This window comes from Lepisma saccharinum, chromosome 15 (genome assembly GCF_977018435.1).
Source record: "Lepisma saccharinum chromosome 15, izLepSacc3.1, whole genome shotgun sequence".
Lineage (NCBI taxonomy): Eukaryota > Metazoa > Arthropoda > Insecta > Zygentoma > Lepismatidae > Lepisma > Lepisma saccharinum.
Window position 1 is genome coordinate 354,896 of NC_139243.1, and position 23,867 is coordinate 378,762.

General features: G+C 39.8%; 1 protein-coding gene across 5 annotated transcripts in view; it reads right to left on the reverse strand.

The window, feature by feature from the left end:
• The window catches only part of Nmdar2 (glutamate ionotropic receptor NMDA type subunit 2), a 416,257-nt gene that overhangs the window by 47,680 nt on the left and 344,710 nt on the right, over positions 1-23,867 (reverse strand). For all 5 annotated transcript variants that reach the window (XM_083136501.1, XM_083136498.1, XM_083136502.1 and 2 more), the window contains exons 4-7: positions 20,655-20,890; positions 15,915-16,098; positions 12,804-12,942; positions 10,243-10,472 (exon numbers count right to left, since the gene is read on the reverse strand). In XM_083136501.1, coding sequence (XP_082992627.1) covers positions 10,243-10,472; positions 12,804-12,942; positions 15,915-16,098; positions 20,655-20,890 — 789 coding nt within the window. The remainder of the gene's footprint in view (positions 1-10,242; positions 10,473-12,803; positions 12,943-15,914; positions 16,099-20,654; positions 20,891-23,867) is intronic.

The window sequence follows — 23,867 nt, forward strand, 5'->3', positions numbered from 1 at the left end:
ACTTTAATTCTTGTCGCCCGGTACTACGCTCTGAATCTGAAGTCATACGCTCCCAGAGGTTGACCAAAACATTTGGAACAGCCAAATACTGGGTGAGTCTTTTAAAAGAGGCCCCGTGGAAAATGTGCTCCTTGCTTGTAGGCAACCCTGGTACACCGAAGAGAAGAGCGGGGCAGAGAACAGTCCAGGATATGTCATGTCATGTCATGTTGTCGAATATGCTTGACACCGATATCCTGGACTGTTCTCTGCCCCGCTCTTCTCTTCGGTGTACCAGGGTTGCCTACATGCAAGGAGCGCATTTTCCAAGGGGCCTCTTTTAAAAGATTCACCCAGTACAAGTGCGTGATTTTTCACATTTTAAAATGCTGTTTGACAAGCAAACGTAGCTTGGTAAGCTGCAATTGCACCAACAACACGGAGAAGCATCGATGGGAAAATTTTTATCGTTTGTGTCGGAATACTTGCTCTTGAGATGAATGGCGCCTGATGGCGCCGATCAGTAGAGAACTTTCTCGCGCACGTTATGCGCTCTTGTTACGGAAACAATACTCGGCTAAGTTTCGTTGAACAACCAAAGAGGGTCGTCCCAATGCCATTGGATAGCGAGTGTGGACCGTAAGTCCACGTATGCATTCGTTGTCTGTATGTAATCTACGTAGATTAGGACACACTAAAATCAATTTACAACGCTATGTTAGTTCCCTGAAAACTACGTATTAAATGTAAAAGAAAAATTGTTGCATTCCCTTTGGAACACCTACTGCTCGGAAATGGTTATATCACGTCACACGGGACACTAGGGAAACATGATATAAAATAATTGTGTTCATTCATTTATACCTTTTATACTGTTTGTTTCAAATATAAAATTAGTTTTTCTTTTCATATCATCAATTGCTGTAAATATTTAATGTGAGTGAGTGTCAATTTATTTTGCATTTTTATCTTTTTATTTTTTTCCCATTTTCTGCCTCTTTCGACAGATTGTCAATATGTGGGGCCTACCTCCACCTCACCCCCATCTCTGTGCCTTCATGGCATGTCGCTTTCCCTGTTTATTTAGCACAATATCAGCAAGGAGGATGAGTGATGGAATTCATGAAGGAACCGAACACTCACATATCCAGGCCAGAACCACGGACCCTGCAGGCACAATTAGCTTGGACCAAAGGACCTGATCTTTACAGACTTCCGCGTTTCATTCACATCTTCACAAAGCAACCGCAGAATGGCTCAGCAGGAAATACCCGGTGCCGGAAAATGAACTCGTTAAGCAGCCCCCGATTATATAGAACCCGTGTCCTCGTTCCATTCTGCCTCCAATTATAATATTCATACAAGCCAAGTAGATTACTGCGTTAAATGTTTAACTTTTCTATGATAGTAACAACAAGAAAATCAAAATACGTTAAATTATGTAACAAACTCCATGGACCATGTAGGTAGAGGAAGAAATAATGTGTTTGGGATACGTTTGTCTGCTGGTGCTATTAGTTACAGAGATAGTTAAAGGTAGCTGACCGTTAGGGTAGGCGCCCAGTTGACTGGTCGCGACGGTCGACAGAAGCTGAGCGATCGGTCGCAAAGACTAGCGAATTCACAAGCTTAAATTAGTATGAGTAGGTAGCGCATTCCCTAATAGAGAGGTCAATGTAGAATTCGTGTTCTGGTGCACATTTAACTGCGTGCTTTTTCTTCAAAGTTAAGAAAGAACCACGGAAATGATCATAATTCAAATCCAGAAACAATCCATTTGAGGCATAACCAGTGAGGAATTAAGAAGTCAGGATTTTGATCGCTCAGCGCAGCACAGGCATATTTTTATATTAAAGATATACTAGGATTTATAATTACAATCTTAATATTAATACAATTTTTATAAATATTTCCCACAACATTAGGAGATCCAGAAAACTTTACTCCCGCAAATCCTCTAGTAACACCAGTACACATCCAACCAAAATGATACTAGGCAGATCGGAAAGTAACGCACAATATTTTTTTTTCTCCCCAGATATTGCAGCTGGAATGCTGAAATTGTACGACGAGAGAGTTTGAAGTTTGCACCACAGAGGGTATTTTTTTCCCCTCTGCAGCTCTAGCGAGATAAGCCTGAACTACGAAACAAACATGGCTCGCATGTTACTGTCGTCCACGTGTGAAGAGCAGCAAAGTGTGGTTCGATTTTTGTGAGCCAAAGACCATACACCGAGTGAAATTCACAGGGACATGCGTGGGGACGACTGTCTGGACCGTAGCAATGTCTCCAGGTGGTGTGCATTCTTTCAAGAGGGCCGTGTGAACCTTAGTGATGCGCCACGCTCCGGGCGGCCGGTTACAGCTTCAACTCCGCAGAATATCCGCGCCATTGAGGCAGCAATTGTGAACGACCGGCGTGTGCACCTGCGAACCTTATCGCATACGTTCAACATTTCCTATGGTGCGGTGTACCACATTGTTCATGATACGTTGAAATTCCGTAAAGTTAGTGCTCGCTGGGTGCCTAAGATCCTGACAGACCACCACAAGGGCCAGCGAATGATGACAAGCATGGATCACTTAACGCGTTACGCCGCAGAAGGGCATGACTTTCTGAAAGAAATCGTCACTGGTGATGAGTCGTGGGCGTACCACTACACGCCCGAAACCAAGCAGGCCTCTATGGAGTGGAAACATGCTGGTTCCCCAGTACGAAAAAAATTCAAAGTGACTCAATCTGCTAGGAAAGTGCTTGTGACAGTGTTCTGGGACATGTTTTGTGTGTTATTGGTGGACTTTGCTGAACACGGGACCACTGTGAATGCTGCAGTCTACATCAAAACTTTGGTTAAGTTGCGTCGTGCCCTTCGTGACAAACGCCGCAACATTCATGCTGATGGTGTCAAACTTCTTCGTGAAAATGCCCGTCCTCATGTTGCTGCTCCTGTTCGTGAGAAACTCACCGAATTTGGGTGGGAGGGGCTCCAGCATCCACCATTCAGTCCGGACCTGGCACCATCGGACTTTCCTCTGTTTGGTCCCAAGATGGAATTCCTGGCCGGCCAACACTTTGCGACAGATGCGGAAGTGAAATCAGCAGTCCGCAGATGGCTAAACTCCAACCAAACGGATTTCTACGAACAGGGCATATTGAAACTGGTACCACGATGGGAGAAATGTGTTGAGAAACTTGGTGACTATGTAGAAAAGTAGGTCAAAGATGTCAGTTCATTTGTGATTTGTTTGGTTTTTGTTACATATTACATTTTTGCGAAAAAAAATATTGTGCGTTACTTTCCGATCTGCCCACCACGTATTTCCCATTTGCATATGCAATTCTACGGTCAATTCCAAATAAGCTGGGTGGGGTATTAGCACTAGTCCTATCTATTATGATTCTATTAATTATACTAATACATAATAAAATAAATTTTCGAGGTCTACAAATGTTCGTTCAGAAAATCATTCCATAAATACGTGGGCATTAATAGTCCTACCCTTTTTTTAAAGAACTTAGGCCTGCGACGTTGGCTGCATGACTGGTCGTGTTGGAGGTGTGGCTCCGCGCCCATTGCGTGTCCGCCTTTATCGCCAGGATGACTCCGCCATAGACATCTAGAACCAGACGGGAATAGTCTATCCGTGCAGGAGCGGTCAGAGTAACGCCAGGGAATCCTGGGTGAAGGATGGATTGGCTCCGTCCGATTACATTCCGTACTTCATCTACAACTTTGTGATTAATGAAAGATGTAGAACATCGACATAACATAATGCGTAAAATGCCACCATTATGATCGTTGGATCAGTTTACGTCACATTTGCTGCCTCAAGACAAGTAAAAATTTGGTAATTAATATTAATAATACACGTCATATTTCTACCTCATCGTTCATAACTTTATCACTTACCTTCAATGTTTTAATTCTGATGCATTTAATTTGCATTATCACGTTCTGGGAATATCAAAAATGACTTTTTAGTTAACTTTCTTCCAACATTCCCCAGCAATGTCAAAATACAACAAAAATAAATTTTTAGAGGTTGGTCTGTCAGATAATCTTGGATCCATCCATTTTTAATGCTAGAGTCTCTTTCAAGTTTTCCGTTTTCCCAAAACAATTGGAAAGGATAATTCAAAGGAATTTAACGTGCATGTGTGTGAAATTAATTACATGACGTCATACAACAATGTAAGTTGAATATTCAAGACTGTTCCTCCTGAACAAATTCTTCCTTGGCTATCCGACGACGTCACTTTCCCTTGGCCAATATGCTTTTGCTATACTGAACGAAACTCCAAATGGCGGCTGGGAAACAGCGAATCAGCGATCAGTTGAATTTTCCTCGAATGAGATCGGGCATTTTCGAGTCACGAGGTACCGAACGTTGTTCGCGGGACGAAACAAATGAGCATTGGTTGGGTCCACCACATGTTGCCAAACGTACCGTAAAGCGCGAGAGAGTCTTCTCGGGCAACGATATTGTCAGCACTAGAAATCAGCGGAGTTAATGGTATAACTGCACACGGGGTCCTGGACGGTGAAGTTTCCGAAAGAACCCACCCACAGGTCGGAATGCAGGCGGACACTCAATCATATAAAGGCAACTGGCAAAAACAGAACCACGCTTGGCAATGTTGCTTGGGAAGAACGATGTGATCCCTTCAGCTTTCACTTCACACACGCCACGGAAAATGATTGGGGAACGGGACGCGCCAGAAATAGCCATCCAGGTCAACCGCCATTTGGAGTTGCGACCAGTATAGTCTTCGACGCACAGAATCAAATATTTTCTTCCGTGACCATCCCTTGCAGACGCGTTCTATCGGGGTTTTTCTTCCTCCCAGAGACTTTGCAGCAACATCTCGCCCCGCAACACCCCTGCAGAGTTTCCGCCTTATTCACGTCGGAACAATGTGACAATCTTGCCTGTTAACCAGGTATTCATCTGTTCCTCCCTGCCAACACTTCCTGAATACAAACACGCGCCTTCGCTGTCAAAGGTAGCACGCTTATTAAGTTGTATTGTGACACCAGTTGGCATCCCTTGTCAAAATTCCATTCGCACTATTCAACATGAGGTTATTATGTTAATCTATTCCATTCCGACCCTCCAAAGGTATAAGGTTAATATCTAGTTGCTTTCAATATGGCGCCCGAACAGGGATTATTTTACGGACATTGACTCTCAAAACTTCTTCCCATCCCCTTCTTATATCGACAAAGTCATTTTCTTTCTTCCGATTTACACTTATCTAATATTTTTTCCATTCACATGGAATTAAGCAAGATGAAATTAAACATTGGAACCTAACATATATTTTTGTCGAAAGTAATATATTGTGTATTCCGAAAGAATGAAATCAGCATATGGATCTTAAGTTATTATGTATGTTTTGTGCTCTGTCGCTATGTACATAACTTGACAGCTCAGCTTTGAGGCAGGAAGAAGTCAAATGTGAACTTAGAGGAAATGTCGAGGAATACATCTGATAATCCCTTTCTTGTCTGCAAACATTACCACGGTAACAGTTTATTTATTACATTATCCCATTTACTTCTTGCCGTACAGAATGGCTTCAGTTCCCACAAGAGAGTCAGTCAATAATGTAGAACAATAACATTATTCCACTGTAAATGTAAAGACATTTTATCACATCAATCACCTTTGCAGATTCTTAATTTTTAATATTACTAATTCAGTTGGTAAAAAAACAATTTTATTTTTCTTACATCTTTAATAACAATTCATTAAACGAAAAGTGAAATTTCCTATTATTAATGACAGTTTACAAATATTTAAATTAATACTGCTTTCTTTTCAATTAACGTAAAATAATAACACAGTAAGTTTCTCCATTTACATGTATCACCTCCAAGTTTTGCGTTAGTAGACCACAATTTCTTGTTTTTATTTTTCACAATTTATTTATTTACAATTTATGTCCTCTAGAATATGAATTTATAAAACTTTTGTGCTTGTCTATAACTTGCTAGTCCTTGTAAACACATAATTTCACCTTGAACTTTCCGGCTGTTTTTGTGTTGCAGGTCAATTCGACGTCTAGTTTTGCGTAAGGTATATTCCTACATAAAAGAAAAAAGAAAAGTAACAAAAAACAAAAAATAACAAAAAGCAAAAAAGGAAATTATGTGAAGCAAAATGACTGATAATTTCAAAAAATAAAAATTAAACTAAAATGAAAATTTGAGAACTGAAACAAGAAGGCAATAGGCTGTTAAAAATTTATATTATAAATTAAGAAAAATTAGGCCCATCATTTGGGGAAAATATCTCTCTTCTTTAAATAAATTCTGACACCATGCATTTACCTCACTAATAAAGCATGCTCATGCACAGTTATATATAGTGGAACCACGAGCAACACAACCTGCGCAGACCCGCGACTCCCGTGCACCGTACTCCCGCTTGGAGGGAAGGGGCAGAATAAAGCATGCTTTTCGGCGAAGGTTTTTTTTCTTTGTGGTCGCTCTATAGTATGAAACATCCTGATAACACCTCGTGTTAATTTAACAAAAATACTAAGGAAAATTGCCTTCAGGTTATGAAAAAGGAGTGGTGTCGCCTTGAAGAGCAATGCATTCAACTTTATTGTTTTGTGTGAACCAGAAGAATTTCTTTAAAATTACATAAAGCGATTCATTTCGAGAGGCAAGTGGTTGAAAACAAAGGAAATTTGTTCTGGACGAAGCAATTAATATCTGCCAGCTTTGTGGTCTCCCTCCCGCGGTTGAACCAGCAGGAATTGATTTACTGCACACAAAACACCTGGATGAATTTCGCAATTTACGGTTATCGTAAATTACGCTGCGATATCGATTGAAGTGGTTTCATGGCCAGATCTCTATCTTCCGCTCCTGGTCATTTCGCAGCTTCCGTCAATTATAGATTTTCAGATTCCGGACGATTCTTTCTTTAACCTTAACACTGATAAGTGTTGATTGTTCTTAACATCATAAACTTAAATTCGCTAGTAAAAGTAAACTCAGTAGATTCACCAAATATGCAAACACCTTCATAGCATTTTTAATGTTCTTTGTTTAATGTCTTTGTTAATGTTACAGGCCAATAAAATGCTATTGCTATTAGTATTAATGCTGCTTTTGATATGTAAAATAATTGATATCGATTTGAGAAGACATTAAAACATACGATCAAAATTCTGAAGTTCATATTCTTTACAGGCAGGATTTTGATAATGCTTATCGAAACTGTAAATAAACAAACAATATGTTTGCAGCGAGTTACAGACTACTAATTCATATATCACCGCACGGCAGAACATGTTATTTATTTCCCACAAGCATTCATTTTTATTAGTAACATCATGTGATTTTTGCATATTTGCCAACTTATAGCACGGTCTTATTATAGCCATTTTAGTGTGTGTAGTGTTCATTGACATTATTTTGTGCCTAAACGCCTTCGCTCAATTCACATCTCTTTATCTGCTTTTATACTTTGCATGATAATATTAATACCGGATTAATATCAGCATCTAGAAACAGATGAAAATTATTACATATACAGGGTGATTGAAAAATATCCTTATACTTTCACAATGGCATGACTGACTCTGAGTTGCGATACGACAACATACTACATACTCGTATGAATAAAAAAAAGAAATTCAAAGTCACAAGCTATGAACCACTTGGTGCAGTCTTCCTAAAACGGACCCGAAGCTTGCCTTAAATCACCGTAACGCAGTTTGTCTTGCGGAGCTTTATCACACAAAACACATTCTCCGCCTCCTGTGCCATTTTCGCTGAAAGAAAATTGAATGGGATGAAACCTTTCAGAGTTTCCCTTTCTATTCATGTATAGCATGTTACTCTTTTGCAGTTCATTAAAAAGCTATGGCCTTCTGAAAATGTAAATATGTTTTTGGAACACCCTGTATTTTAATTTCTCTGTTAACATTACTTTATATAGCCCATTTGCTTAGATTTACCAACTAATTTGGACAAAATTTCCATTTTTGTTTCTAGTTTCCAAATAGTTCAAACGTATCTTTAAGGAATCAGTATTTTTCTGTGGGTATTGGATTGAGAAGCATTCCTGTCTTTCGTAAAATGCGAAATGAAAGATATCGATTCTGAGTGATGCTTACATGATCTGGAACAGCGAGGCAATGAAGGAAGACAGGAGCATATAAATAAACGTGGGGGTCTGAAGAAAGTATTTCGCGAGACCCAAATGAAAGAAGAAAGCGAACGTCAACAGAGATTTTGATAGGATTGGGGTCTCCTTGCCTCGGAGAAAGAAAGGGAGGGGGTGCGACGCTTCTGAATTTATTCGCTCAATTTGCCCCGACGCTTTCTATTGCCGAAAGCGCAAAGCTTCATGGGAAATAATTCACGGTCTCAGCTTTCCTTCTCCCGTTCTCGGCTATTCACTGGGATTTCCAAAACAGCTCGGCTTTCAAATGTTTTGATTTCTTCGCTTCCAAGAATTGCAGAAAGTTTTAGGTTCCTCTCATGCACGGTCCTTCAATTAAAATCAGAGAAGCGACGCGACCTCTTGAAGTTGTCCTCACCAGAAGGATTGGGTGGGGGTGCCCTCCCCTCCCCTTTCAAAAAATCTAGCACCGCTGTCGATTTTGTTAATGCCCTCCAAAATTGTATTCGTAATACTAATTTGAAAGATTTAATAACGTGACACGACAATTTTTCTCCATGTGGAAAATAAATAGTTCATGGAAAACATGAAAGTCGAAACGGAAAAGAACATGAGCAGGCATGAGAAATGCATGATATTTTAATTTTGATTCTTTAAAATTCTCATTCAACGTAACAACATTCTTAACTTTGAGAAGGTAGGAAGAAAGTATTTCGCGACACCCAAATGAAAGAAGAAAGCACGAAGCCATGAAGGAAGCAAACGCCAACAGAGATTTCAATACGATTGGGGTCTCCTTGCCTCGGAGAAAGAAAAGGGGAGCGACGCTTCTGAATTTATATTTATACTTAATGATTTAAAAAAATGTTTTTTTATTATTTTAAAAAGTAAAGAAAAAGAATTAATGACAATGACACGACTTTACTCACGTAACTCTCTTTGCATCAAATAAGTTTACAAGTGGCTTTCCATGCAGCTTTCAACAAAGCCCTTTCGTAACAATTGCTTTACAAAACCATGCACTGGAGAACTGTTGAACATACAAATGCTTTAATTGGAGCTCCCGGAACTATCCTAGCATTTATTTAATCTGACCAATTTTAAGAAACACACATCAAATACACGACAAAGCAGAATTAAGATGTTTTATGAAATGATGAAATTCACCAATCTCGGATGTTTCCAAATTCAAGTCGTCTACCACTTTATTGTACGCTCGCAAGACGAAAGTAACAAAAGCAATAGTCGTCACAATCATCCCGTTTGGGTGGTTGATATCTCTATCAAATTAAGTGGAGAATCACGAGCAGTGGCTGAGGCTGCTGCCAGCTATTTTACACCCTTCAAAGTACATGAGTCCCCTTGCTACTGTGCAGCTTGGCTTGCTCGTGGTTCGCCTACATAGATACAGCTCTTATCTCTACTAGTTGCAACAACTTTATGCATTCTGATCTCTCTCGTCTTCATATACGTTAAGAAACAGAAATTGGTGTAATTTTGCAGAACTAAAACAATTCAATAAATTTGGTAACATACATATAATGCCCCGGCGCCCACCCAGCGTCGAATGACATGGGTACCTGGGGGAAACCCTGGGGGGTAATGGCGGTCAGGGGCGTGATGCTGATCACATCACCCCCACTCACGACCGGATCAAGAAAGTGTGGGGCATTACCCCCACACCCCCTATACGCCTTCATGGCGTGGTGCTAAGCACAGAGAAGCACTTTACCTTTTTTTACATATAACATATACATATATTTTTGTAAATGCGACTCGATTATCAAATTATTTCGGTAAGCATTAGGGAAAATCGCGGGTAAAATATACATATATATGTGAAGGAAGGCACAAATTTCAACAGATGCAGTTGAAGAGGTTTTCCTATTTCAACATCACCTGCAACCCATTGTGAACTGATCAATTGACCCAATGCTGTGCCATTTGAAGAAAGCTGTGTTCATAATATTATTATTTACACTAAAATAGACAATCGTAGGAACAAAAATATAAATGGGCATTCTAGTTCAATACTAATGATTTTTTTTTTACCTAGACCAACGGAAATGAGTTATGAGCTTAAAATGATCGTGCTAAATGAATAAGTTGTGAACTCACCCGACCATCTGCGTCTCGTTGGCCACGCGGCAGAGCACGCCCCTGTTCATGGAGCACTTCCCCGTGACGGGGTCGGACGAGGCGAGGCTGATGTAGGGCGACTCCTCCAGGAAAGAGATCTTCAGGTGGAACTTCTCGGGGACGCCCTGAGGCGGCGTGTGGCTGTTGCCCGGCCACACGATGTCCTTGATGTCCAGCCCGTCTTTCTCCCACGACTTCCACACGCCGATCTGCAACAGGCACGTCATCCTTTCAGTCAGTCATAGCAAAAATTTCAAAGAGGGCGCCATATTCTACTAAAGTAACGAGGCATGCAATTTACGATTTCAAATCACATGTCGATAATTTTGAAGCCAATTCTGATGCGAATATTTAAACACAAAATCACTACCAGTATGACAGAACCATTCACAGTAAACCAGGACCTGCTCAGTAGTGTAGTAGCTATCGCTATCGCCTTGTATCGGTACCGGTATATTGGATTAAAGTGGACTTAAAGATAAAAGCAAAAACATTAATTATTCCTATGAAATGTCATTATAAAAATATAAAAAAAATAGTATAAAATTGCCACATTTTCAGATAAAAAAAATAAATTGAGTTGGTGTTTTTAAGTTCACTAAAGCTAATCGGGACTGGACCTACAGTTTAAAGTGTTACCTGAACCACTATGTGCCTCCACCGGGTATCGAACCTGAGACCCCTTGATTACAAGGCGACGACGATACCTCTGCGCCTTCGAATACAAACCTAAGAAATGGCACTATTTCGGTTTTGTCGAAAAATATGACTTTAGGACTTGAAACGTTTAAATTGTACCGAAGTGATTCCAAACGTTTTTCGCAATCCCTGAAAACATTATGGGAGAGTGTTTTACATTCCCTACATGAAATGAACAGTTGCTTGGACACATGTTTATTTAGCTTAATAACCGATTTGATATCTGCTTCGAACGGCGAATATTCGAGGGCATTTCGACAGATTTCAAATAAATGTACAACTTAAACGAATTGTGTTATGTGGTGGAAATAAGCATCTTGTTTCGTACTGTATATATGCGAGAGTCTCTCCTCTATGCACTCCACCTTCCTCCGTGCTAGACGATAGCCGGTGAACAAAGGCGCGTCCTTAGGAACAGATTGATTTTGGTTTTGAAAAATGGGTTTCTGCCTTGATCGTTCCATCCGAAGACAGCCATAGGAGATTAATTGCGTTCCCTTTCCCTTCCTTTCTCGCATTGATCCCCCCCCCCCCCGCTTCCTCCCTGCATTTGCATATCCATATTCTTCTCTCTATGCAAGGGAGAAATTTACATGAAAACTTTGCCCCTGCAACTTCGAGAGCTCTTCTCCCAGAACTTCCTCCCCAGTTTTCTCTCAGACTTCTCCCACCCAAGGCTTCGTGGAGAATGCGAGAACGCATTTATAAACGCTGAATGTATCAAATCGAACTCAGCGCTGTTCCTCGGTGCACGGCTATGGCATCTGATAGTCTAGCGTTTCCTTTCAACTTTTTTGCATGCTTCAAACGATGAAGTTTGAGAAATAATAACATTTCAAATAACACAATTAATCCACCATTATTTCGAAATAAGAAAACGTTTGAACGGATATGAACATTTGAACACAAGATATCCATGGAGCATTGTTGGAATGTTATCTTTCTGTAATCGTTTGCACTTATACAATAACCAATTCCAAATGTTGACATTTTCTTGTCTGAAAACTGTTTCCGACAATCGTTAACAAAGTATGTATAATTTTTTCATGTGCCATCTTCTCCTTTTGTTGTTCTTATTCTTGTTCAGTATAAAATTGCCTTCAAATAAGTAAATAAATTATACGAGAAGAAATCCAACTATCCAAAAAGCTTAAACACTCACAATTGCAATACCCGACAAAAATATAACTTTCACATTCGCAAAGTTCGTCTAACTACATACGACCCATTGCTTTGCTTTTTTCTAATTCGCTTTTTGTGCCACTTTTGGCTAATTTGCGAAGATGGGGATGAGTGATGATAGGATAAAATTGATGAATGGACACAAACAAACTTCCATGCCCAGGCTGGGATTCGAACTCGGGACCCTTGGCGTGTTAGCGCGATGTGCAAACCATTCCGCCACGGGGGCGGGCATTACTACATACGAAAAAGGACCAATTATGCAATTCGTTACCAAATTGTTTTCGAAAGTAAAATGGAATATGCTTTATATTCAGTTAGAATTTCAGTAATGATATAATTTTATGAAGACGTTAGATCGTATATATTATGTAATATTGTATTCTTGTAATACTAGTGCTATATTATGCTTTTACATTAGTTTATATTATATCATAGTTATAGTACTGTCAAAATATAGTGCCCAATTGATGTATACATATCATATAATATCCACATATTATAATTTATAATGTACCTATGTGCATCTACCAATGCTCCTAAGGGATATTTTTGGTGTCAAATGTTGTCAAATAAAGTTCCGAATGTCACGGGTTAGGCTGAGATAGACCCACGTCAAGTAATGAAATCCGACACGGAAATTAGCAACTTGCACTTACGTCTTCCCACTGCAGCTGGTTGTTCATTTTGGGCTTCAGATTCATGATCTTGAGTTTGGCCGCTTTAAGAACCCCGTCTTGGGTGAACTCCAGGTTGGGTTGGCCGGGTTGGGTCTCCACGCTCACGTTCCTCAGGTACCTGCAAATGCGTGGGAGTCAGGTGCTGTGTCAGGGCTGTTGATCATACAGTTAATCGATAACATACAGGGTGGTGTAGAAACTACTAACAAAGCACAACAACAAAAAAATCTTTTATCTCATGTTGTAAAATAAACTCTTAATCGCAAGTAAAGAAGGTGCATTTTAATCAAGCGATTGTTGCAAACGATTCACGAACCTCTGCATAACTTTATTCAGTATTTCCTGCAACCTCCACTTTATGCACTCTTCCAACTTTAACTTCATCTGTATTAAAGGGGCTTGATTCTAAGTTCTGTCTGCTCACATATCCTGGGTTCGAAAAAAAGTCACCCCTTTCACTTTTCACGTCACTGGACCAATTAAACCGTTCGTTATTTATTGAAGTAGGAAAGTGAGCAGCGAATCAGAGATGGATAGTTGGTTAGACATTTCATTATGTTAGAGTAATTTCGCAATTAAACAGAAATATAATGACTATTGCTCTGCTAAAGTAAGAAATTGCATTTCACATTCATTTCGAGCTGCATATTGTGACTAAAATGTTATACAGACTAGATAAACATTGAAAAAAGATGCGGATTAATCAAATGCAAAAAGTATGTAGGAATGTACAGGTGTGTTTCACCTACGTCACAAACTGTTGCATTGTGGCTTCGAGCAGCCATGATTGAGACCAGTTCTTGTAAGCATTCAAGCGGGCGGGTGGGAGACACTAACACAGACGTGCTCGAAAAAAATACCTAAGTAATACCTAATAAGTAATACCCCTCCTCCCCCCATAAAAAAGAATGGAAAGAAAATTGTAATCTTCATTTGTGATGAGGAAATGTTTGTTGTGCGGTTCTGGATGTTTATACTTTGAATTTTTCCTGTCAATGTTTCTGCCATTTAAGCATTTGAGTGAGGACTTTTATTCTTTTGCTAAAATCGTTGAGATCAGCGAGAGGAAACTAACTGCTATCAAGAGACAGTTTTCACCCACTTTTAAAGTAAGCCAGAGCTCCCGTGTTGCCCAAAGGTTAGCGCTCTAAGTTTCTGTGCGATATCCCGGGTTCGACACACAGCATAATCGATTTTTGACAAACTCCGTTAGCTGAGGGATAGCAGCCCCATTTTATGCACTCATGCCCCCCAAGGAAAAATCTTTGGGCGGCCTTAGCGATGGCGGTTGTTTTATTTTTATTTTTTTTGCATTATTTCGTGAGAAGAAGTGCTTTGGTTATCATTCCATTTACAATCACTTATTGGCGACAATTATTCCCCAGTGCCATCCAATATATACCCTGTTCCACACAACTTAAGAAACACCAAGGGATTATGGGAGCAGCAGAGTATTAGAGAATATTTTAAATCTTTAGAATAACATTACAATAAAGTATATCTTTTGCACATAATCGTCCCAAGTTTATTTAAGCTTTGTCACGCTACACTGGTTTACGTAGAGAGGGGTTCGTGAGGCTTTAGCCCCATCCAAATTTGAGAAAAACAACACTTTGCGTTCATATGTTCGCAATTTTCGTGGTACACTTGATTCGAAGTTGCTGTTTGTGGATGTCAATTCGGAATTCCTGGAAACAAAAGACGTCACCCGTATTAAGTGGCCTGAATGCTCACCGGACCTCAATCCTATCGAGCATGTTTTCGGATGCTCTTGATCAGGGCTTATGACACCAATAAGGTACAGATGCAACATGCTACGAAAATGACCAGCAATATTGCAAAATGGTACACAGGGTGAACCCTGTTTTTGTGTTTGTGTTTCATTCTCTTCCCTTGGTGTGTGTATATATATAGCCCCAATCCCACTGACTCACTGACATAAATGTTCTCCATGAAGGAAGCCCCGGAGGCCAAAAATGCCACATTACGAACCCCCCCCCCATGAAATTGTCAAAAAACGCCAGGAAAATTAAGAAATCGCTCACTTGGCCTTTTTCTAAGGGTAAAAATGCCCCTTTTTTTGACGTCCTTAGCACCCGTTTCTGCGGGCATTTTTTGCAGACACATTGTTTCCTTCAATTCTTAATTGTCTAGCTACATTATATTTCTCACAGATCACACACAGATGAATGAACTCCTGGTTTTGAAAAGGTGCCTCAAAGGTGCTTGTTTTAACTAAATGTTTAGGGGTATAATAACAAATAATTCTTTAGAGCTTGGCGTGCTTGTTATTGTCCATGGAAACGGACGTTGCTAGGGAAATTAAAGAAAGTTTATTTTCACCCCGAAAACTACTGTAAGGGAATTATGCTAGACTTTTCGAATTTCAAAACGTGAACATCAGAATTTATTATAGAGGATAAGTAGGAATTTGATGGGAATGACGGAAAACAATTATTTTTCAATTAAGTTTACTAATGTGAAAATGACAAAAGACGTAAATATTTCTTTTCCAATGAAATGTCGCTATTGAATTCCTTTATATGAAATATTTAACTATTTTGAAACGAAAAATATTTACCAAGTTTATTATTATGAAAATAGACAAAAATGTGTTGAATATTTGTACAGAATTAGAGTACACACATAAAGTTATTTTTTTAAACTTTGACAATTAGCGAACTTATAAATTTGTTCGCCTTCATCCAATACAACATGCAGACATTTTCAAAGTCATTACAATCATTGAGGAACCCCATCTATAATGAGATTGAGTCTACAACGTGGCCGAAGGTCACGCATGCGAGTCCGCAGTATATTTGTCGGTATTGCAATATTGTAATAGTTGATACGCAGGGTGGCATATGTCGCCGAAAAAACAACAACTTCCAGCATACAGATACCATGTGTAGTTGTATTCCAAGGTGTACCTAATATAACAACATTCAAAACTTTTTGTGAGGAGTGTACTACGTACATAAGTGTCTACGACAGTCTTCAGGATATCTAGTTTGTAATCCTTCAATCCAAAGGATTGCCATTAACGCCAAATGTTGATGTAGTGCGAGGTTATGTTCGTGGCGTACGTACCTGAAGAACCGCTCGCCCACCTTCCAGCGGGACTCCCCGGCTCCCTCGCACGACAGCTGCGTGTTGAGGGAGAGGTTCTTATTGGCTGCGTCGTTCACGAAGTCCTCCACGCCGTAGCCGAAGACCTTGAGGGCCGTCGGGATCTCCTCCACCAGGCGGTTCAGGCTCGTGTCGAAGTGGACCCCTGGAACGGGAGAGAAGAGGTCGGTCCTGTTTACGCTTCAACCTTAGGCTACAGGAAACTGGGAAAGATTTGTGTATCTCGCCTCGAACGCACGTTCTGTTCAGAAAAATGAAAACCACTCTCTGCAAATAAGCCTGCACCGGTTGTATTAAACTAGGGATTCCTTGATCATGAGGCAAAGCTCTTGGGGATAACTTGAAAGAATGAGAGCTGCGGTAGTGGCGTGCAATTTCAAGTCAGCAATGTCAGATATTAGCCCCGTCTAGTTGGGTGCACTTTCTGACTCGCTTTGACTCTCTTTGCACCGAGGCGTCTAGTTTGTTGATTTCGAGTCAAGTAGTGTATTTGGTGACTGCACCGTCTGCACTACCTTCCGGACCGGTGTATGTTTGGTGTATGGTCACGTGGTGCGTGCTAACTAATCAAATGACCGTTTAAAGCAGCAGACAGACATTTGTTGAATATTCTGAACTTGAACACCGCTTTCCGTCTAGTTGGTTGAACGTCATTTCCTTGCACCACCCTGACACTGATTGCACCGTGCACCTACAACGAGTGTCAAAAAGTGCAGCCAACTAGACGGGGCTATTTGCAACTTTCAGAATGAGTTAATGCTATTGCCTTGTAATGAAGGAAGTCCTGGGTTCAATCCCAGACAGAGGCACACCGGGAGCTGAGACAGTCCGAGGGTAACATTTGTGTAGGATAAATTAATTACTTATCGGTTGAAAGTATTAACCGTGTGTCAATTGTATTTGTCAGCGATTTGCAGGGTTAAAATAGCACATTGAGGATTTAACTTATCATCGTATCATTTGGACTTACTTTATGTCTCACCTTTCTTCCTCTTCTAACTTTTCCCCCTCACACACCTTCTTCCCTTTCCTTCCATGTATCTCTCCTCTTTTTCTTCTTGTCTCTTTCTCCCTTATTTTGAAGTTTCTATTTTTACCCTATTATCTTATTGTCCTTCTCTACCTTCTCTCTCTCCCCTTCTCCTTTAACCTTTGCTTCTTTCTCTCCTTCCACTTCTCTCTCTGTCTGCCTGCGACTGATGTAATGGCAAAGAACCAATTAAGGTACGACCGCTGCAGAGCAGAAGCGAAATCAACCAATTAAAGGCAAGAGGCAATTAAAGTAAGCTTAGGAATGGAATCGGCGAAGATGTTATCTCGATTGCAGCGGTGAAGTTGCTCCGTTTGCAGATTAATTGGTCTGTTCACGGGACGCTGATTGCCAAGTGCGGATTTCCAAAGGAAATATGGATTTCCAAGGTTTTCACGTTCACGTGCACCGACGAGCATTCCGGGAATGGGTGAGCGTAGCTCATTTGAGCTGCCAGATTGACCAGGGTTTTAAAATGGAGAAAATGACAGGATCTTGAACAGATAACTTTGATTTCCTGGAATTTACGGGATTATCTTCACAAATTTGAAATCGGCGTCGTTAGAATAGGTTGGAACTGAAGATTGTGAACGTTCATCATCGTTTGTGCAAACCACGCCATATTCTGCACCACACCCACACCTACAACAGTGGGCCTGCGGCCTGTACCTGGCCCGTAGGCCATAAACCAACCAGGCTTTTGATTAATATGTCTGGCAATTCAGCGAAACCATAATTGAATTGTTTTCCAGGTTACACTTAATCAGAATGAAACTTTTCTGTACCTGGCAACACTGTTAAATATGATAACACATCCTACACCGTACATCCTCCAGTCAAGGGTTGCAGCATTAAACACATTAATATCAAAGCACACCCGTTACGATAAACTACAAGAACAGCGCCGCAATGCTGTAAGGGTGGGACGTGTTATCATATTTAACAGTGTTTCCAGGTCCAGAAAAGTTTAATTGTGATTGCTTGTAACCTGGAAAAATGCAGGCTAAATCAGTACTCAGGCGGGCTTAAAAATATAGTTAATATTATGTGAAATCGCAATGGCATTGTTTTCCAGATACGATCGACCAGAATCAAATTTCTGCAGCCTTTGCATCAATGATGCACGAGTGAAGGGGTCTAACATTAAAACACATTGAAATCCGAACGTACAAAACTAAAAGAAGAAAGCCAAATCATATTTAATTTTATACAATTTTTCTAGCACTGTCTCCCTTTTTATTTATTTCTTTCACTCTTTCTCCATCTTTTTTCATTTTGACATCCATTTACTTCTCTCTCTTTCTCTCTACCTTCATTCTCTCATTCTTTCCTCTCTTTCTTCTCATTCTCTTACTTTCTATCTCTCTTCTTCTTTCTGTTTCTTTATATATAATCTCCCTCCCTCCCCCTCGGTCTGTCTGGTTTATATTATGTTCTTCTTACTGCATTTCTCCTTTGTCCCTGTCTTCATTTCCATGTAACTTTGACAATTCAACTCTTCAACGACTTGTTTTATGTACTCCGTTTTGAGCTTACTAATGTGTTTCTTTTGTCTTCTTTCCATTCTCCAATTGCAGTTTTCATCATTTCTTCGTGTCTCATGATGTGACCTTCCATCTCCCAGCTTGTCACTGATCAAGATCCCTCTCCAATAACACGTCGTTGTTTAAACCAATTACTGGCAATGAAGCTTTAACACGTTTCCTTTCATTAATCTAGTTTTTATGTTTGGTAATTAATTGATTTCTGTAAACCTTTATCACAAATTCTCACGGTTGTTGATAAATATTTTGGGGAACTGTTTGTCCCTGCACCTATTTAATCCAAAGAGTAATCTCCGTGGTGCAACGGATCGAGTCCCACCGTCGCTGATGTCTCGTTTTCGATAACAGCGTTCGCTATTTCTTATTTGGAAATAAACTGTCCTTGCTCGTCAACATAGAAATTTTCTGGGTGCCGTCGGAAATCGAACACGGAACCTTCCTTGTTCCCGTCACCTCACAATTCCGCAATCTCGGAGCGTAATTAAATAATAGGTGATTATTAATGTGTATTTAAACGTAACAGATCACATCAAACAATTGGGGAAAAGTAAGAATATAATCCATAAGATATACATTGATTTTAAAAAGCATATGCTTCGGTTAAAAAAGATAAATTGCATATTATTCGAGTTTGTACGTAATACGTAAGAAGGTTGTTAATATGATAAGTGTATGCAATAATGAAACAAAGTAAAATTCGTATGCGTTAATATTGTAATATTTGTCTCACAAATTTACAATTCATGATGGGTTTAAACAGGGAAATGTATTATCTTCATTGCTCTTTAAATTTGCTTTGTTAGGAAGATAAAAGAAACTAATGAAGGACTCAAGTTAAATGGTCTGACTGTTGTTAGCATATGTAGATGATGTAGACTTACTGGCGGATGATGTAAATACAATTAAGAATAATGCTAAAGTATTTTAAAGCAGCTACAGAGATATGTTTGCAAGTTAGAAAAGAGATGCTTACAGGCCGAAACAAAGTGTTAGGTAAAAATCGAAATCCAATTATTGATAACTTTCAATATCCTGTATAATACCTAAGAAACTAAAAGTTAAAATTTTACAAAACAGTAATTTTGACTGTACTATTATACGGATGCGAAACTTTGTCCCTTTTATTGAAATTAAGATGACTTGAAAATAAAATCCTTAGGAAAATATTTGCACTTAAAAGGGATGAGGAGACAGGTGAGTGGAGAAAGTTACATAATTTATAACTACATAATTTGTATTCATGTCCAGATGTTATTAGAATAATTAAATCAAGAAGACTTAGGTGGGCAGGCCATGTGGCATGAATGGGAGAGGAAAGAAAAGCTTATAAGATTCTTGTTGGGAGATCTGATGGTAAGAGACCTGTAGGAAGACCAAGACGAAGATGGAGGGACAACGTTGAGATGGACCTATAGGAAATCGGTAAGGATGGAAAAAATTGGTTTGATCTTGCCCAGGATAGAAACAAGTGGAAGGCTTGTGTTGCTGCAGCCATAGATCTTCGGATTTAATAGGGCTAGAGAGTGAGTGACTGTCTGCTATCTCGAAGCTGCACTTCAACACTCCTCCAGTATTATCTATATTTATCCTTATTCACTTTTCTGCCTCTTTAGGCTACTCCCACCGATGAAGTTGATGAAGGTACACTGGTCTTATCACGAACCCTCAGGACATTGGCCACCGCGACATTTGGACCATATTTTCATGCACACGAATTGCATCTTTTAATTTTGTACAAGTTTACAATTTTCCACCTAAATTTACATTTAATCTCTCCTAAAACTGATCTTGTACAGGCAGTTGCAGTTCTTAGGAACTTATTGAAAATAGAGCTGAATTTCCTGTAACTTTCACCCTAGCTTGAACAACAATCTTAGTTCTTGTATTGCCTTTTGATTTTTACTATTGTTTCTTCCTTGCATATCATGTTTCTTTTCATCTTTCTTTCTCTCTCTCTCTCTCTCCTAGACTGATATGAAGGCAAGGGAATTGAATAACCAATTAGACTAAGAATCTCTGAAGAGCAAAAGCGAAATCATGCAATTAGAGACAAAAGGCAATTAAAATAAGATTAGAAATTATAGGAATTTTGGTCATTTCTTAATGCTCTCATAAGAAGGGCCTCACCCAGCATCCCGACGGGGAACATGTTGTTGGTGTTGGTGTTCTTCTCGTCCTCGATGACGCTCTGAGTGACGACCCACACGTAGTTCTCTCCGGTGATCTTCAACTCCTTCGCCGCCTTCAGGATCTCGATGGCCTCCAGCCGCGTGGAGTAGAGCAGCATCACCCGCGACTCGGAGTTCACCAGCTCCTGAAGGTCCGACGGCTCCGACACCTGGATCTCGTTCAGGATGGTGAACCTGCAAGGAAAGAGAGACATTCCATCAGATCCAGATTTCCCTCTGCTTTACTCCCTTAAACTAAGGCCTTTCAGACGGAAGCATTTCCTTTAACATTTTTGCAAGCATAAATGCTACGAAAATGCTTCCAAAAATCTCATTGCAGACGGTACTTTACACGAAAACATTTCATGTAATATTTTCGGTTAACGTTTGCGATTACAATGTATATCATATATACAGCACGAAAGGCACATCGAGTTACACCATCTATGGTGAGTGCCCGGTGTTTACAAATGAAGGGACTAAATATTCTTCCATGCGTGTACTGAATACGTTACAAAGTAAGTACAGAGTATGACTTAACTATTTGCGATAGAAAATCAAACAAGACCTCAATATAAAGAAAAACTCTGGAAGTTCTTACTAAGTGAGCTTACGCTGCTTTGCCGCTATTCCACCAGGATCGGCAGTGTTGCAATATGGCTAGTGACCAGTAGAAGGTGTATTGTGTGTTGGAGTTATCAAGAACTGATTAACTCACAATAATGCAAGGACATTTCCACATGCGATTTGGTACTAATGCACACGTTTCACCCTTCCGAAAGATTTGCCAAAGTTACAAATCTAAATTGTTAGTGTTTTCGAAACCATGGACAATGATCTGCTGTCTCGTGCATGACACGTGGTTCCCATGTTGAATCTTTGTAATGTGAGTCATGTGAGTAAAACTTCCACAGTTTTTCTCATGTTGATGCCTTGTCTGATTTTCTATCATAAATAATAGTAACGTCATAATAACTGTGTAAAGTTGCACTATTCATTTTGAATTACCCTGTATTTAAGCAGCGCCATTGCTTTGTACCTAAAATAATTTAATAGGAAACGTTATTCCTCTTGGTTGAATAGTTATCGTCTTTTACATTGTTTACATCTCACTCGGCCGCCATTACATCTGCACTCGTGACCTAGATCTTGCTTCTGATTGGTTATGCTACGGAACCAGGATCGATTCTATCCTTGAGAAATGCAATGAAATATGCCATTGCATCTGAAATGCCATAAGATTTTTCATTTTACACGGTAGCTTTTTGGTCATAGCTCAAATGTTAACAAAAATGCTATGGAAAAAGCTTTCCTCTAAACCGGGTCTTAGACTTGTTCTACGTATAAGGTAACCACAGGTATTTCCGTTAAGTACGTCTTGTTCCATAATGTAACAAGGAGCTTTTTCTCGTAGTATGTGACTTTTGGGACATACAGTGACTCGGATAATGATCGGAGATACATGTTTTGAGAGTCTTGAGGTATATAGTTAGCAATTAGTAAAGTTTATTTCCATTCTTGCTATATTTGGGAGGGGCGATGTCCTAAAAAAATTGTGAATTTTTTCATTAATTTTTAGAACATCGCTCAATTTTGACAATATATGCGCAATCTTTCCCACGGTAATGGAAAACATATCAGGCAATATGCAGGTACTGTTTTGTATCTTTACGTCGTGGCGTTGCCTTCGGGGGGTGCGATGAATTTCAAATTTCGTACATAAAATAGATTTTTCTTCTTATAACTGGGTTCGGAAAATTTGTTCTTATTCCTATCGCGATTATAGTTTAATGTGTACTGAATGAAACGAGATGTAACTTTAACGTTCTTAGTTCAAAAGATATAAAATATTATTTAAAGGAATGCGGAACTTTAATTTCTCCGCTGAAAAAAACATGTCTGTAGTTCGCGGGTTTACCGGCAGACACGCTCCGTTGTTTAAGGGATTTCAGTAGTAAAAGTAAAGTTCCCCGTGCCATAGGTGGATGTGGAGGTATGGCCCCACACACATTCAATCTCGGTAATATTTGGAGGTGATGTGATCGGCACTACGCTCCGGCCACATTTACTCCCCAGGGACCTATTTATTTGAGGCTAGGTGAACCCTAGAGCCGCTTTATTTAAGAATAATGCCGACCTTATATCATCCACTCCGGGAATCGAACCCGGGTCTACCGCGTGGCAGCCAGACGCCGACGGCTCCACATTTCAGTGTGGTGGTGAACTCTAGTAGCTATTTTGTGCCTTTTTACATGTTGCGTAAATTCTGGAAACAGATACATAAGAACACCCGTCGACCTCTGCTGGCGAGCGCTACGAGAAATTCTTTATTCATGTGCTGCTCTACCACTTAACCCACATGATGGGGATGAAAATATGATGAGATGAAGTAGATGATCACACACACATATGGGCAGCACAAAACACAAGTCTCATGGAGGATTATACTAGCCTCGTTAGTGGTAAGGCATATACTATATATCATTCTGTTTTTCCCATCATTACTCCCATTGTTGCAATTAATTCTCACATAGGACTACCGCAATGCAATCGTGAAGTTTTCTGTCCTTAGAGGTGTAGAGGCAGTGTAGCGTCAAACTGAGACCTCAGCCAGCAAAACGTTATAAAGTAAAGTTGTTTCTTTTGATGTCCTTTACATGCATTGAAAGTGTGCCGGTGTTATACAGTGGAATGCACACGTATTGTTTGGCAAATTGTCCACGGATATTTTCATTAATTTTTCTCTTGCATCCTGTGTGTTTCTAAGTAATATGATTTACGTGTGCTGCGTCAGATCTCAATTGTTGAATCTCTCTTTGGGTAAAAAAGGAGAGAACGAGCTTGGTGATGGACAATTTGCTTGGGAATATTTACGCATCCACTCTAAGACAAAGCAATGCTTAAAAGACGAAGTCAGTAAATTGCGAGTGATCATTTCATTCACCTTGATTATGACGAAATTTGCTAGAAACCTGAAGTGCAATTTACGATTAAGGCTAAGGATTTTCTTCTCGCCTCTAGCATGTAATTCACATTACATTGAAAATTGATTGTTAACTGAATATAAAATGAGCGCCCCTCTGCTCATTAGGCCTGCTTAATTAGTTCCTTGTTGCAAACATTAATTCCTTTGACAAACGACGCCGACTTGAAGAGTGGCTCCTCGGGGTAT